Source organism: Gambusia affinis, linkage group LG13 (genome assembly GCF_019740435.1).
Source record: "Gambusia affinis linkage group LG13, SWU_Gaff_1.0, whole genome shotgun sequence".
NCBI classification, from domain to species: Eukaryota; Metazoa; Chordata; class Actinopteri; order Cyprinodontiformes; family Poeciliidae; genus Gambusia; species Gambusia affinis.
Genome location: NC_057880.1, coordinates 27,323,319 through 27,340,950, shown reverse-complemented (window position 1 = coordinate 27,340,950; position 17,632 = coordinate 27,323,319). Strand labels below are relative to the sequence as shown.

The 17,632-nt window shown below is 44.4% G+C and overlaps 1 protein-coding gene across 1 annotated transcript in view; it reads left to right on the top strand.

Annotated features, from left to right (window-relative positions):
- slc30a6 (solute carrier family 30 member 6) overlaps nucleotides 1–17,632 on the top strand; it is a 45,308-nt gene that overhangs the window by 16,478 nt on the left and 11,198 nt on the right. Inside the window, exons 5-9 of the mRNA XM_044136989.1 lie at nucleotides 4,122–4,164; nucleotides 4,389–4,454; nucleotides 11,455–11,535; nucleotides 13,259–13,294; nucleotides 15,503–15,597. Of these exons, the coding sequence (XP_043992924.1) occupies nucleotides 4,122–4,164; nucleotides 4,389–4,454; nucleotides 11,455–11,535; nucleotides 13,259–13,294; nucleotides 15,503–15,597 (321 nt within the window). The remainder of the gene's footprint in view (nucleotides 1–4,121; nucleotides 4,165–4,388; nucleotides 4,455–11,454; nucleotides 11,536–13,258; nucleotides 13,295–15,502; nucleotides 15,598–17,632) is intronic.

Genomic DNA, 17,632 nt, shown 5'->3' with positions numbered 1-17,632 from the left:
AACCAGATCCAGCTGGATAAATGATCATCAGTGTGAACACTGCTATAAAACCAGGAGCATTTTGCTGCAGCAGTGACCTTAAAGAGGCATCTGTTGAGTGTGAAGTTCAGGGAAACGTCTCTACGGGCCTCATGATGGATTCAACACAGGCCTTGGTTGGAAGGGAAGAAACCAAATGAAGCATTTTAGCACCTTCACCTCATGCCAGCTGTCCAGCACGGTGGTGGAGGCCTGATGGTCTGGGCCTCATTTTCTGGACCAGGAACCTGGACGCCTTGCAGGCTCCTCTGTTCACCAAAGTTTTATTTGACCAAATGTGAGTCCATCTGTCCATCAGCTGAAGTTTGGGCCAAACTGGGCCGTCAGCAGAACCAGGGAGAGAAGTAAATACAACAGAATATCTAAAAACAAAATGAATCCTTCAGGTTTACAGAAACACAATCACCCATTAATAAACCTGCTTGTGCGTCAGATTTACAGCCGTTCCAGAAACGCAACACAAAAACTCAAACCTGGCATTTTTTAATGTAAAACAAAGAAAAATCAACTTATTGCATTAAAATCTTTGACCTATAGGGGGCGCTGGGCGGATCCGTTGGTACCGTGTGTAGATCCTGTGGTCCTGGGTTCGATTCCTGACCCATCCGCTGCAGGTCTTCCTTCTCTCTCCTCCCATTTCCTGTTTATTTACTGCACAATAAATGTGAAAATGAGTGTGATTAATTAATCCAAATTAAAGCGATAGAGTGTCGGTCCTATTATATTTATAACCAACCATAGAGAGAATATTAATATTGAAATGGACCCAGATTTTCATATCAGTCATAAATACAATCATTTCCATCCAATGATTGGTGAATGAAGCCTTTTTGCTCAAGCAGCTAATTGATTCTTTCATGTTAAAGATCTTGGTGAAATAATCCTGATGTCTGATGCTGCTGAATAAACGTCTTCATTTGTCTGATCCGTTCCACAGGATCGCTGCTCTGGTCCTGCAGCTTTCTTTACTCTTCCCTGGATGTTTGGGCTGCTCATGTGCAGACAGCATTAAATATTCATCCTCCTCTCATTTCTCCTTCTTCCCTTTGACTTTCTCCTTCCCTCTCTCTATTGAATCTTCTTTCACTTCACTTCTTAGCAGTTTAATCTTTCAGAAGAAGTCAGACCTGCAGGAAATCTGAGGATGTAAAAGTGGAGAGGAGTGAAAAGCAGATAGTTAGAGAGTAGTTTGAACTTCTTCCCTCCATCGATCGTCTGCCGCATATTTTCTTTTCATTGTGTGTGTGTGTGTGTGTGTGTGTGTGTGTGTGTGTGTGTGTGTGTGTGTGGACATTATAAAATGTGTTTCCTGTCTTCAGTTTTGCTCTCTGCCCATCTGTGAGTTGTAGATGAGGAACGTCTCGCCGGCTGTTTGTTGCTCTGGTGTCACTTCCACTCGTCCTCTGGGTGTCAGTGTTTGTAAGCTGGAGTCTTATGAAAACCTGAGCCGGGTCGGGTGTGTGTAGGCGTGTGTGAGGCGTGTGTGTGAGAGAGGAAGAGAGACTGTATGTAAAACTATCCGAGCACAGCGAGGGGAAATTGTAACCCGTCCATTGATTGGAGCCGGCCTGTTTCAGGGTCACTGTGATGTCAGCGTTTGTATTATTATTGCTTTTATTGTCTGCAGCTTTTAATTCAACACAACACAATGACATCAAACCTCATTGATCCCAGTGGAGACATGAGCTGCAGCAGATCACAATAACAGACGGATGCAGCGAAAGCAGACGACTGAACAACATGAAGACGTAAAACGATCCTCCTGATCTGGAAACCTGGCGAATCAGGAGTTATGATGTTTTGCTTTTCTCCTGACAAATTCTCAGATGCATCAAACCGCAGAATATGACCACAACAGCCTCGTAAAGGCAGGAAGTCAGGCATGTAACGTGTGAAAATTCATCAGCAGATTATTGATGTCAGTTTGGATGAGGACCAGAGTCCCACAGCCTTTGGACACGTCTTGGAAAACGGACCCATCTGAAAGTTACTGGAGCGTTTTGAGACGTGTTCTCCATCCGAACCTCTGCGTTGGATCATTACAGCTTCTGATAAAACTAAACTAACTAAACATCCCAAATTCACATTTTGTTTTTCTTCCTTTCTTTGCGACATCTTAAAGTTTACTCTCAGTAACTGGATGGAAACTGAATATTGTCCCTCACTTTCTGATGTCATCACATTGTTTCGATATTTGGATTTTCTTCAGATAGTTTTTGGTTGAAACCAGTTTTAAAAGTTTCAGAAATGTGAAATCCAGACAACTCCATCATCATTTTTCCATTTTCCAGTAATGATCTGGTTTCCTGTAACATTTATCCGCCTGTGGTTCTTACTGGTTGATTATTGAAGCGTTTTGTAGCATTTCGCTGAGTTTTATCTGCGTTGCTATGGAAACCCGTCCCATCCTGTTTAAGGTTTATAAGATGAACTGGACTGAACCCTGTGGAGCTCCGTTAGTTACTCTGGTTCTGGAGGAAATCCTTGATGTTGGGTTCAACTCGACGGCTGTTACCGTGGTAACAGGTCAGTTGGCTGTGCTTCAGGCTCGTTGATGCTGCCTGGTTCTCCAGCTCTGAGGTTGTTTCTATCAGTTTTCTATCAGTTTTCTATCAGTTTTCTATCAGTTTTCTATCAGTTTTCTATCAGTTTGCTCCGTTCTTCTCGTCTCCTGGTTGTCTCCTTCCTCCACTCTGCCGCTCCTCTTCATCAGTTACCCAGACTCTCTCACTCTTTCTCACTCATTCACCTCTGCTCTGTCAGTCTGTCCCTCCACATGTCCATCATCCTGTCTCCTGCCTTCTCACCTCTCTCTCTCTCTCTGTGCCGTCTATCTGCCTTGATGTTTCCATCCATCTGTCTCCCTCCCAGCCTGTCGTTCTGTCGCTCTCCGCCCCCCTCTGTCAGTCTCTGCGGGTTTTGCCGCGGGCCTCTCTGTCAGGAGGATTACAGGGCGTCAGGTTGGCCAACATGGACTCTTTTAGTGGGGAAACAAAATGTTCCTCTCAGCACAAAGCCGCTCTAATCCTGCCTCCTCTTCCCCCACGGCACAGCCTGATTACAGAAAGCTGACAGGCCGGAAGACGGACGTTTCGGCAGACAGACGGGCTGAAAGATTGACAGATGGACAGGCAGGTTTACTGTATTTAAGCCAAGCTGGTTTCATTGTTTGGCTGGTTAACAGACTGATTAGTTTCTGGTTTACTCACTAACTTACTGAAGCACCACTGGCTGCTCTCCACTGACTGACTCAGATTAAACCGATCCAGTTTCCAGTCGTTGGGTTTCAATGACTGAGCAGCTGTGGCCCGTCAGTACAACTATAGTTTGGTTCTGCTAACCTGGTAAATAAATCCTGAAGTGGTCTGAAAGACCTAAACCTTAAAGATGATCCCATTTCCTAAGGTTCCTTCCAAGCCTTGTCCTCTGCACACATCAACCCGTCACTCAGCATCTCTATCATTTATCTCTTTTATCACAAGACAGGAAATGCATCTTGGGAAGCCAAACTATCTAGATGCAATTATACTTGACACTATTAGTGTTGTTTTCAAAGCAACCAGTCCAGGAGTGGCAATCATTTTCCTTTCTGCTGAGTGTCTGGACCGCAGAGCGTAGAGATGAGGAAGGCTGCAAATGTTGGCTGGTTGATGGTTTCCTTTCTGCATGCTAAGGTTTATTTGGTGTTTGAACTATTAACAAGGCAGTTATAAATGATTTCAGAGGGATTCCAGTATTTGTAGAGTCCATCAGTCTGTGGTCCAAACTGCCACCAGGACCAGCGATCCACTGCGACACAAACATCAAATCTAAACGATGTTTCACTGAAACCACACCAACCATCCCTGGTTCTGTGACAGAAGGACTCACCGTTGACCCAGGGTTTGGTTTTGAGTCATGATGGAGTTTTTGTAGAGATGAGGTAGAAGGATCACAATACAGAGCAGCTTCAGTCGTACAGCTGATGCTGTGGGGTTGTAGAAACTTCTGGTAAATGTTTCTACTGCTGATCTGATCCACGATTCACCATCAGTCTTTAATCTCTCTGAGGTTTTCACTCCTGTGTTTTCTTGTCTTTACAGCTTTAACTGCCTACACATATCTCACCATCTTCGACCTGTTCAGGTGAGTACCCGGGTCATTAACGTGGGTTTGGGTCGGAGGTGACCCTCAGCCGACCCTCTGGGTCGTTCTGTGATTCTTCTCCACTTGTCGCTCACTGACTCTTCTCATCCGCTCTCCTCTCATCTCTGGCCTTCCACCCCTCCATCAATCACCCTTCTCCTCTTTCCCTGCCATCACCCTTCCTCTCCTCTCGCTCCGTCTGCTCTTCCTCCTCTCACCTGCAGTTTGATCACCTGTCTCATCAGCTCCTGGGTGACGATGAAGAAGCCCAGTCAGGTCTACTCGTTCGGGTGAGTTCACTCTCGTCTGCTGCTGCAGGTTGAAGCCCTTACAGCTGATATTCCTCTTTCTTTGGTTTAATTCACTGATGGACAAAATAAATTTGGTAGTGTGAGCTCCTTGCTGATGTCTTTCCTCCTTGGCATTGTGGTAGCCGACATGTTCAGGGTTTCCCCCAGAAGACGTGCCACACCTGGTGGTGGCAGGAAATTAGAAAATATCACCAGGTAATCATGTGTTACTGGAAGACAATAACAAAACCCAAACAGCAACTATAAAGTCTTCAAAAAGCTAAACATAGAAAATAAAAATACATTTTAGTACTTCAGTTGTTTCTTCTTTTTCCATCATTTCCCTCTTTATTAGCTGGAGTTTCTAATAAAGAGATTCTTTTTCTGTTTTTGCTGCTGAATAAATAAACTTTTAATAAATAAACTTTTAATAAATGAACTTTTAATAAATAAACTTTTAATAAATAAACTTCTAATAAATAAACTTCTAATAAATGAACTTCTAATAAATAAACTTCTAATAAATGAACTTTTAATAAATGAACTTTTAATAAATGAACTTCTAATAAATGAACTTCTAATAAATAAACTTCTAATAAATGAACCATGCTCAGCCTGGTGGGGGTCAAGTAAAGCCTGGTGACCCGCCAGGCTGATGATACACTGGGGGAAACCCTGCATGTTTCATGTTTCAGTTAAAACGATGTCAGAGTTTTATACCCAGACTCTCCAGAACCGGACCTGGAGATTCTGACGTTAAAACTTTAATAACACCCAAAGAGTGAGACAAAATCTCAGAGAACGGACCGGGTCACCAAGAAACAAACACGTCCTGGCGTGTGCAGCTGCTTCAGTCGCTGCCTGTTTGTCCATGAGAAGAAGTTTGATGCTAAGAGGGGACCTTTGACCCCGGGGTTGGAAGGAGTGGCGATCAGGTGGAAATCTGCTTTTCAGCTTGACTTGAGTCCCATAAAGCCCCAGTGTGTGTGTGTGTGTGTGTGTGTGCTGAGCGTTGCTGGTTCTGATGGTCTCCCAGTGGCTCCATCAAAGCCGCTGCAGTGTAAAAACGATCTTTCCAGGAATTATTCTGCTCCATTTGTACTGAATCTGGAGCGGTAGGCAGGCCTGATTAGAGTATCGCTGATATCGTCATGGCAACAACAGTCATAAAGCGAAGGACGGTTCAGAGAGCATTAATTAGAGGCTTTTATATTCCAAGAGCTTTAAATTGTATTTTTCATGCTGGTGCAGCATTGAACCAGTTGGACAGCAGATGCTCACACTGGACACTAATGGCTTTACCCAAAGGTTAAAGGTCACAGAGTGATGGAAGCGCAGGTGAGAAATGGAGGAAAGCAGGAGAGAGGCAGATATGATAACTTCCTTTTCACTCTTGGTGCCGACAGCAGGTAGAAAAATCCTTTAGAGAAAAGCTTTTATAATTGATCTGATTAAAATAGTTTGATTCTCTTTTCTCTGGGATTAATTACAGATAATCTAATCTCAGTGATGGTTCTACGATAATCCTGATCAGATTATTTCATCATCCAGTAGCAAAGTTATTTTGTAGCAATAATATTCTGCTTCAAATTAATAATACTGTTTATTTGGTTTCTAACATGTAGGAGGAAAAAATCTGAATGTTTTCCAGCATCTACAGTGAAACGTAGAACAAGAAAATTAGTTTTGATGTTTTCATTTAGAGAATAAAGTAATAATATGAAAATAAAGTTTTATAATAGTAGAAATGAGAATAAAATCAGAACACAAAAATAAAGTTTTATAATAGTCGTAATTATGTGATAATAAAGTGATAATAACTGATAATAAAGTGATAATAACTGATAATAAAGTGATAATAACTGATAATAAAGTGATAATAACTGATAATAAAGTGATAATAACTGATAATAAAGTTGTAATAACTGATAATAAAGTGATAATAACTGATAATAAAGTCATAATATTACCAGAGTAAAGTGTTAACGTTGGGAAACTTTCTGTGAGAATCCCTCCATGAAATATAATAAAAAGTTAAAATGAGGAATGATTAGTGTGTTTTAGTATTAATTCATCTTTTTATACGTCAGAATCAAATTATTATCAGGAGCTCACATTAGACTCTAACTGGTGAAACTGGTTTTTCATTAAAACAACTTTATTTTATAATTTAATGATATTTTTTGTCTGGTAATATTTGTGTCTTGATGACGTTAAAATAAAATAAAATAAAAATCTTCCTGTTGAGCAGGTAGTTTTTCTACCTGCAGGTCAGAGGTGGGTTTGTAAATGAACTTTGACCTGCATCAAGCTGACCTGGTTGTTGTTCCTCTGGAGTGCAGTGAGGTCTGGACTCACCCAGTGCAACCAGAACCAGAACCGTTCAGAGGAATCATCATCGCACCGTGACGAACGGAGCCGTTTCTACTGACCACAGTGAGGAAACGTTAGCATCAGTGGTTCTGGACTCTTGGGCGCTCTGCGCTGTGACGCCACTGTGACGTTGTGGCGGCGTTGTGACGTTGTGACACTGTGACGGCGTTGTGACGTTGTGGCGCTGTGACGCCAGACGCCAGGACGCCGTGTATGGCGGCGCAGACGTTGTGGCGCCAGACGCTGTGACGCCTGTGGCGGCGTTAGACGTTGTGGCGGCGCAGACGCCAGACGTTGTGGCGCCCGTTGTGGCGGCGCAGACGTTGTGGCGGCGCGTTGACGCCAGACGCTGTGATGGCGCTAGACGCCCGACGCCAGGATGACGCTGACGCGTAGCGCTGTTGTGACGTTGTGATGACGCTGTGACGTTGTGACGCTGTTGTGGCGTTGTGATGACGCTGTGACGTTGTGACGCTGTTGTGACGTTGTGACGGCGTTGTGACGCTGTGACGCCAGACGCTGTTGTGACGTTGTACGGCGCGCAGCGTTGTGCCAGCGCTGTGACGCCGCCGTTGCGGCGCGTTGGCGTTGTGGCGGCGCCAGACGCTGTGATGGCGTTGTGACGCCGTTGTGACGTTGTGATGACGCTGTGACGTTGTGACGCTGTTGTGGCGTTGTGATGACGCTGTGACGTTGTGACGCTGTTGCGGCGTTGTGACGCCGTTGTGACGCTGTGATGGCGTTGTGGCGGCGTTGTGACGTTGTGACGGCGCTCTGAGCCTGAATGTGAGGCGGCAGCTCGGATTCTGTTTTCCTAAAATCAACACCAGGCGATCTGAGATCTTTAATCGGAGCGGACCAAACTTTCTTCTTCCCAGTGAATCCTTTCTCACAGATCCCAGCGGCGGCGCTGTTCCTCCGCTGACGGTCCGTTCCGGTCACAGACAGGCTGGAGGTTCTTCTACTTGGTGTCCATATGGATTAACCTCAGGCGTGACCTCTGACCTTGCAGCATGCAGCCAGTCCACTCAGACAAAGAGCCTTTATGGGAGTTTTTGCTGGAGTCATCTGTGGGTGTTCATGTCGTTTTGTGTGCAGACTGACGCAGACGACCCGCAGGATGTCGGATCATCGGATCACAAACCGGTCCTTCAGTGAGAACTCGCCGGTCAACAGAACCGTCTTCAGCTGCTCCCTGCATTCAGAACCGTTTCTCTGCTTCACCTCCATCTGAGTCACAGGAACTGGATTCAGCTGAGAAGTGTTAACTCCATTTATCTCTAGTAACACCTTTAAGTTTCCCATTTTCCTCGAGACCTTCGGGGAACATAAGGCTGCATTCACTCTGACCCAAGTTCACTTTGTCTATTTGTCCATTTTTGACCCATATGCCACTTTTCTGCAGCATTCTGATCGGTCCTTTTCCATATGAGGAACTGAATCGTATCTGATTGTTTCCGAAGCGTCTGCAGTCTGAACAGCCATGTCGTATTTTATCCGACTCTTACATCACCGATGTGAGACGAGCGTCTTGATTCTGCACCAGAAGAAGCAGGACGGAGTAAATCTGGACATAAACGATGATATTCAACTTTCTACAAGTTACTGAGCTCATTGCTTCCCTCCTGCCTCTGGATTTAAACCTGGAGACGTCCAGAGCAACTTTATTGCCCCTCATCAGCCGCTGAGGTTGCACTGTGTTCCTCCTGGAGTTTCCCTCCAGCTTCAGTCATTAAACTCACATCTTTGATGGATGGACCAGATTCAGCTTAAAGATGAGCTTGTCTTTGGAGGCTTATTGCTGTTTTATGGACGAGCCTGTTGCTTCAGCATGAAGCTGCAGTCTTTATGCACGGCTGCCTGGTAAAGCTGTAAACCCTCCAACTGCTGCAGCAGGTTGTGGTCAGTTACTAGACCTCCAGGTGATCTGGGAAGATATGAGATCATCATCAACTTTTGTTAAGATGTTCATTTTCAAGTATCGCATCAGAAAAGGTTGATGGAAACAGCAAAATGTGGAATAATTTCCTCGTTTCAAGCTTGTCGAGATGATTTCAGCAAAACGGTTAATACCCTAAAGATGGAAACACATTTGCCAAATAATTCCTGACATAGTGAACTTTCTCATCTGAGCCTTACCAGAGGCACAAAACTTAAATATGCGAAAGCCTCCGTGTGGCACATGATGACATCTGGACGTAGCTTCTGTCTTCTGAGTTGTGGTGACCTGCTGAAGCCCAGGCGCCACAAACACCAGGAATCAACTTTACTTGATAACGATGCATTTCATCCGGTTTATTTGCAAACCCAAACTGACCTTCTGTTCTCACTGGGCGTCAACAAAGTTGTTGCTGAGGGTTTCACCTTTACAGTTTAGGTGAAAACTGTAAAAGTGAAACTGCAGGGCGTCCATCCTGTCCGTGTCCAGATGACGGATTGGTCAGCGCTTCAATCCTCTCTGACCTTTGACCTGGGTTCCTTGGTTTTCTGGTTGTTCTCTAGAGAACCTCTGAGGCCAGAAGCAGAACATCTGGACTCTATCAGCAAATCTCCCACAGCCACAAAACAAAAATGCTGGTCATAACGGGAGCACTTCTGTTCATTTGACCAAGTAGAAACCACATCTCTGGTTCTGCAAGCCTGCAGGCTGGATTATGAGAGCCCAGTTATTGGTTCCCCCCCCGGTGTGTGGAGGAGCAGAGATTTAACAATCTGAACATCTTAGAGAGAGAACCGGGCCGGGCCGGGCCGGTGTTGAGGTCAGAGGTGGGATGTCCGTAAACAAACATGGCTGCAGTCCTAGAAACACTCGGTTTCAGTGTGTTGGTATTAAATGGGCCATTGGATCGGTGACATCAGCGTGGAGATTAACCTCGGCGCTCAGCGGACCGCTCATTAAAACAGAACCGCTCATCCAGAACCCGAAGCAGCAGCAGCACATCGGGCCGGACCTTCTGGGCTTCAGGGTTCATTATTTAGTCATCAGGAAATTAAATTCAGGTTATTTTCACCAATTTCAGGCATTTTCCCGAGACAAAGTGATGTAATTAACCTCCATATATGGAAACATATCAGGTCATCTAATCAGTTCATTCAGAACGGAAACAGATTCAAATCTAGATATTCCAGTTAAATCCTTTCTTTGCAGTTTATTTCAGTTTGTGCTGCTTTTATTAAAGATGCCTCACCGAATCAACCAGGCACCTCCAGTTTTCCTGGAAATATTCCCCCAAATTCCTGGACCTCCTGAAATGTCCAATTACTGAATTGTTTAATCAACCTTGCGTCTCTTGGATTATAATTTCCGGCTTTATTTTCTCATCTTCGGTGGTTCTGAGCGGTTCTGTCCTCATTCTCCCGGTTCCTCCGGGTTTCGGGGGACTCCGCTTCATTTAGCAGAAACAGAAGCTGTTCTGTCCGGGTCAGTCATGCGGCCCATCAGATCACAGTCAGCGTTCATCTTAACCCCATCAGTTCAACGCTTGCTAAGCTGCTCTCTATAGGAGGAGGTCAAAGGTCGGCAACTGCTCTAACTGCATGTCAGTCAGAGGTTCTGAGTTAGAAATGGTTTCCCAGATTTAGCAGCCGGGATGTTTGGATTCCCGTCGCTGAGCCGGTTTCTGATTGGCTGTCGGTTTCTTCGCCCACATTTTGTTCAAATCCTGAAACCGATCCAGATTTTTCTCTCCGGAGAAGAAAATCTGTGAAACTCGGCTCTGCAGCCGAGGAAGAACTTGATAAAACGGTTTATTATTTCCATTCATTTAAATGTTATTTGTGAGTCTGGGTATAGCCATAATAAGAGTAATAAAAAAGGGATTGTACTAGACCAGATAATGTGACCTCCAAACCGACTTCCTAAAATCCTCTGATTCCAAAACCAGATTGCTAATCCCAAATTAGCTGCCTAACCGTCATTGACAGTTTTCTAAAATATCTCTTCAGAGGGAGAAACCGCAGCGCCTGCAAAGTGCAGCATTTCTCATTTATTTATATGAATTACATCACATGTATGAAGCAGCATAAACATTTGTCTGCCTTCCTCAAATGAGGATCTGTTTACAATCTAGTAGCAAATCACAAACAGTCGTCTCGTAAAACTCGACACATGGCCGGACGAGTGAATGCAACGAAACCACCAACTTTTTTCTCACCTAGCAGTTTCTGCTCATGTTGTCTTCCAGTTGCCTGTTAGATGTTGGTGCTTTTATTACATCATTAATGGTTTGTGTGATGGTGTGAATCAATCTGCAGAAAGCTGGAGCTCATCTTTTTAACGGCCACTAAAAAGTATAAAAACATGACTTCAGTCTTGGCTCGTCTTCATTCACTTTTTACTGCTTATTTTTACGTCTTTAAACGGCTTGAACCCAGTTTTATTAATCCCAGTGCGATGAAGCAACGCGTTACAAGACTGAAGTGGTATTGAAGTGATTCTCCGTGGTGAGGAATCTCCTCAGGTCAGAAGCCAAAGATGAGATTAGATCACCTCAGTCAGGATCTGCTCCAGATGTTGGTGATGTCTGGAGGAATCGCTCTCAGGTTTACGTTTCGTGTTCTGAATGTTTGTCTGAGCAGGTTGGGGATGAATGGATTAACCTGTTTTTGTCTTTCTCCTCCTGTTCAGGTTTGAAAGGTTGGAGGTTTTGGCCGTTTTTGCCTCTACTGTCCTGGTCCAGCTGGGAGCTCTGTTCATCCTGAAGGAAAGGTACAGACATGAAATAACAGCTGGATTTATTGTCATTTGTTTGACCTGCTTCACACAGAAATCGTGGTTTAGTTCAGTTTCTGAGGCCCTTTGCTTTACACTTTAAAACAAAATGACAGAAATTAGTCTTGATTAAGTTTTATCATAAATCTGTAGAGAAAAGACTCTATTTTCCTGTTTTATATTTAAAGATGTATGTTTCTGCAGAATTTTCTGCTGAGATACCAAATAAAATAGTTCTCAGACTTTTTACGCATCTTCGACTGGGCAGCTTTGGATTTATCCTGTTTCCTGTGCCGGACCAGAGCGGCGCCATTAAAGCTCCTGAGGTCGGATCAGAATAATCCCAACAGGGAACGACTTCACCGAGGATCATTTTATATGAATCAGTGCAAACAACAAAATATGAAACCGAACTATTTAGATAAACATGAGTTAAGAATGTCAACAGCAGCGCTCTGTTTACGGCAGTAAAGATGGCCGCCGCAGCGCTCTGTTTACGGCGGTAAAGATGGCCGCCGCAGCGCTCTGTTTACGGCGGTAAAGATGGCTGCCGATGGATTTTTAGAGCTTTTGATCAGCAGATGAAGAAAGTCCAACTAACAGCAACGGAGTTGCGTTGACCTCTGACCCGGTTCTGTTTGGATGTCGAATCTAACCAGGAGTGGAGGGTTGGGATTTGTTTTACGGCCCGGCTCCAGGTGTCACCTGAATACCCTGAATGTTTCTGCGTGTGTGTGTGTATGGGTGTGTGTGTGTGCGTGTGTTAACTGGTGAAAACTGGATGTCAGTGTAATACTCACACCTTTCCTGGCGTCAGGTTTGGGGTCGTCCTGAGGTCGTTTCTCAGGGAGGGGAGGGCTCAGTGGTCCGAGATCAAAACACACACACACACACACACACTCCCATTGGGTCTTTAGCACACTGATCCTGGCGTCTACTGTAGATGTGACTTTTTGTAGTTGATGAAATCATTAATTTTTCTCAGTAAATCCTGAAGGTTAACATTCGACCTTCAGGTCAAACCAGCCAGGTTCTGCTGCAGAAATGATCCTAACTACTGCAGCTGAGTTTAAATCCAGCTGAGGATTTAAACTGTTTAGTCACACATGGTTGAAAAAAATCTAAATGGTGATTTTAGTGTGGCCTAGTCAAAGTCTGGACTCATTGACATGGCACTTTGATCTGAATATGTCTGAATAATGTCCAAAGTAAAAGCAGAAAAAATCTGAAAAATGTTGAAAACAAGTCGAGTTTATAAATTGGGATGATTGTAAAATTATTGTTAAATCTGCAAAGCCGACATGGAGCAAAACATTCAGATATTCATCTTATCGTTCCCCCCTAAACAGAGATGATTACAAGAATAAAATATGAAACTGGTTTCCATACAGGTCAGGAGACTGGAGGCAGGTTGAAGTTTCACCTCCTAAAAATTATTTTAGTCGTTTCACAGAAAACACCATCAGCCATGATGAGGCATGTGTGTGTGTGTGTGTGTGTGTGGGTGTGTGTGTGTGTTTTCACCTGTTTGCTTTTTCCCAGTGTGTGTGTGTGAATGTTTGCTCCTTGTCTCCTTGTCTCCTCTTGTTCAGTTCACGTCTCCATCACTGCCTCACTGCCTCACACACACGCACACACACACACACACACCTGGGTCGGGCCCACGCCGATCCGACCGGCCGCTGTTGTTTTCTCAGTGTGTGTGTTTCTGTGTTTCTAGTGTGGAGCGCTTTGTGGAGCAGCCAGAGGTCCACACGTAAGTATTATCCCTCCCCACACACACACACACACACACACACACACACACACACACACACACACACACACACACACACACACCTGTTTGCGCGGCTATCTTTGTGGGAACTTTCCATTGCAAAAACAGTGTTTCCCCTTGTGGGGACCAGACTTCAGTCCCCACAAAGAGCAGTGTCAAGGAAATGGTCCCCACAAGGTATTAGAAACAGACACACACACACACACATTCCCACAGAAGGACGGAAAATAAACAGACATGATACCCTCCTGTGTGTCTCTGAGGGGAACACACACACCCCACACACGCACATGCACACGCACACACACGCACACACACACACACGGGGAGTGCCAGCTGTTGAGAGAACAGAACATCCCAAACAACTGGGTCACTCACAGCAACAAACAGATTTACATTTAGAGGAACAGTGGCAGCGCTGACGTCTTCTCCCTCAGTCTCACTGTGATGGGTGTGTGTGTGTGTGTGTTGGTGTGTGGCTGTGTGTGTGTGTGTGTGTGTGTGTGTGTGTGTGTTCCTCCTCATTTAAAATTTTGTTTCTATTGGAGTCTGATTGATTCACAGCTCGTTGCAGCTCTCAGGTGTTTTCTTCAGTTTGTAAATGTTTTCTCCAAATTTGTTGCTGATTTAATTTCCAAATTTTATACTTTAAGGTACATTTTTCTTCAGGAACTTACTTTCTGTAATCTTCAGTTTTACCCAGCCTGTCCTCATTTGTTTCCCTGTTTGGATGCTAAGCTAGCAGGTAACACATTGACAGATTCTGCTGGATGATAAATTGTCTGAATAGTTAATTTGATAAATGATAATATTCCTGTTTTCAGACCATTTTAAATTAATGTATTTATAACAGCATAATAATGCAAGTTTGCTCTCTGCACTCTAACGCTGGATTCAAAATTCAGATTCAATTCAAAAATATCTGATCAATCCTTAAGGGAAATTAAATGTTGGGATACAATTTTCATTATTTATCAGAAGAAGACCCCTTAAAAAACATGAGTACAAATATTTTAGTTTGTTTATTAAAGTATTTTACTGCCTGTTTCTAAACAGCTGCATATAAAATATGAGCTGTTGACAAGTTTAGAGGAGAAATGTGATATTTACCGTTAAAACAGTCAGAAATGTTTAGTCGTTTCCCTCCACAAACTCAACCCAGTGTTTCAGGGTAAATGAAAACGTAAGTGGGTCTTTTTAAATTTCTACCATGGTGAGTTTTTTCCCATAATTCCTGTCATGGATAAATCCCAGGTTATAAACATGAGCTTCACCGTGTGTGTCGTCCTGTTGGTGTCCAGAAAAAGGTTGTAGTGAGCATCTGTCTCTGCTAGGATCTATACAGATGAGATCGATCTGTATAGCTGAAAAAACTGTATAAATGGTAGAAATGAAATTTGGTGACTCTGTCTTTCTGTGGGATGAAACTGATTAATGGCAGCTTTGATAACCTGAAGCCCAGAGATTTAACCTGTGACAGGATTACCCCCTGCTGTCTTATCTCCCCTTTCCTTTCCTCTTCTGTCTCAACCTGATTGGCTTCTCAGGACTGGAGCAGCAACACCCACATTTCCGTGCTGATTAATCTGACCTGTGAGGGGGCGGCTAATGTTGGGCTCCTTTTTAGTCCCTTAATTGGATTATTGGTGGAGTTTTTTACTTCTTGTTCTACTTGTGAACTGGTGGTGATTTTATCAGCTTACATGATGTAAATCAATCAGTTTCGGCTTGAAGGGTTAGGGCTCTGCTCTCTGCAGACGTTTCCTTTCCATTACCTGGTGGGCGGGGCTTCTGGGCGTCATGAGTGTGACGGTTTGGGAAGCTTTGGGTCCGTCAGGATGTTTCTGTACCACCTACAAAAATACAAAGTATTACCAAGTAATTCAGTCTAGTTTTTAGTGCCAATACCTTGGTTCATGTGAAATGAGACAAAACTAACTAACATGTATCTGTTCAGCCAGCTTGTTTCAAGTTAATCATTTCTTAATGTTGATGAAAAGTTTCAGTTCCACAGGTTACTTCATGATAACGAGACGTTTTTCCTGTTAACAAACATGTCAGCTCTACCAGGATGTAACGGCTCTGCTGCTGTTGGTACCAGACGCCACAGCTCTCTGGCGGTTAGAGCAGCAGGTGGTCATAATGTTTTGCCTGATCGGCGGGTAACAGATCTGATTCTGTCCCCAGAGGGCGGCTGCTGGTCGGGACGTTCGTCGCTCTGTTCTTCAACCTGCTGACTCTGCTCTCCGTCAGGAACAAACCCTTCTCCTACGTCTCTGACGGTAAGCCCCGCCCCCTCCTCCGGTTCCGGTCCGGTTCTGGTGGAGCAGGGCCTGTAATCCCTCCTCCTCTGGGAAATAGAATGATTTGGCCTTTGTGATGTTTTGGGGGGATTATGGGAGTGAGGCGGCGCCTTTCCTCTGTCAGTGAATAAATCAGATGAAATCAAATGAAACGGAGCAGCTGATTGGTTGTCAGTGTTTTCCAGAGGATTATGCTGACAGCTGATTGGCTGTCAGTGTTTTCCAGAGGATTATGCTGACAGCTGATTGGCTGTCAGTGTTTTCCAGAGGATTATGCTGACAGCTGATTGGCTGTCAGTGTTTTCCAGAGGATTATTGTGAGTTTTCCCACAGGAAGCTGACGTCTGGTGGCTCTGAAATGTTTGTGGAGGTTTTATGGACGTGAACCTTGAGCCAAAGTTCTCATTAATGTGTTGCATGAAACTGGATAAGAATAAAATCAGTTCAGTAATTATTCAGAGAGTTGATAAAAGGTTTTCCCTCATCAGTAGTTTGGTTGGGGGTTAAATTCCCTCCCATGTTTCTGGTCACCCTCCTCATGGAAAGATGCTCAGAAAATGGTGGGAATCTCCACGGCAACCACTGACTCAGCATCTTCCTGGTCCTTAAAAGACTCTCATCCTGTTCTGCAGTTCCTTCTCTGCTCCTCTTCCTCTCTGTTTCCATTTCCTCCTGTCCTCATTCGTCCTCCTGTTCCTTCCTCTCCAGTTGACTTCATTCCTTCGTTTCCCTCCCTCCTTTCTTTCCTGTCCTCTTTTATTCTCTTCCACTCTTGTTTCCTCCTGACTTCTTGTAATTTCTCTCATCCTCTTTTTCTGTCTTACTGCTTCTTCTCTTTCTTCCCTTCTTTCTGTATTTTTGTCATCTGTTTTTTTCCTCCTTCATTTTAATATTGTTTTCTCCTCTCATTCTCTCCTTTTGCACCTCTTTTCTTTTCTCTCCTTTCTTCCTCATCCTATCCATGTTTTTTGTTTCCTCTTTTAGTTCCTCTCTTCTTCTCCTTTCTCTCTCGTCTTCTTTGCCATTTTGAGTTCTTGCTGCTCTTCTCTTCCTCCGCTCCGTTTTGCACCTCTCCCTCCTTCCCCCAGTAGTTTTTCTCTTTTGTTTTTCCTCCTCTTCTCCCCGACTGACTCACAGTTTGTCCACTGATGCATGAGCTCGATGTGTGTGTGTGTGTGTGTGTGTGTGTGTGTGTGTTTCAGCTTTTGGTTGTTGTGTTTGGTGCAGTCTCAACATCACTTAACATCTGACATTTTTCAAAAGGAGGGGGCCACACACACACACACACACACACCCACACACACACACCCACACACACCCACACACACACACGCCCACACACACACCCACACACACACACACACACCCACACACACACACACACACACAGGCGGTGTGTTATGCAACGCTGCTCCTCGCTGAAACACTCGGACGTCGTCCTGCAGCTCACGTATCATAAATAAGTGACTCCGTTAAAATGTTTGTTTGGACTGACTCAGCCTGCTGGCAAAACAAACATCACACACACTTCAGCACACACACACACCCAGAGCTGCGCAGGACGTGAGTGACCTTTGACCTCCGCTGGCCCCCGGCGGACGGTAAAGGTGGAGGCAGCGGCTTCACTTGTCTGTGTTTAATCGGGGTATTTTTATGGTGGCGGTGTCGGAGGAGCGGCGCTGCTCGGGTCCAGGAATAGAACGGGTCTGGAGCGGAGCGAGGAGGCGAAGGGTCTCTGGACCCGGCAGGCAGAACGGAGGAACCAGCTGGTTCTGAATGTTTCCTGCAGCAGAAACTTGTTCTCCATCTGCAGCTGCACTGGAGCACCGACCCGAACCGACCCGACACTCAGACCCAAAACTAAATGTTAAATCCAGTTATTATAAGAATGGCAGTAAAAATGAGGATTTTGTACTTTACAGAACAAATTAAACAGATAGTTTGTTAAAAGTCCGTTTCCTAAATGAGAGCAGAAGATGTTCCAGTGAGTTCAGATCAAACGGTTAACGGTTCT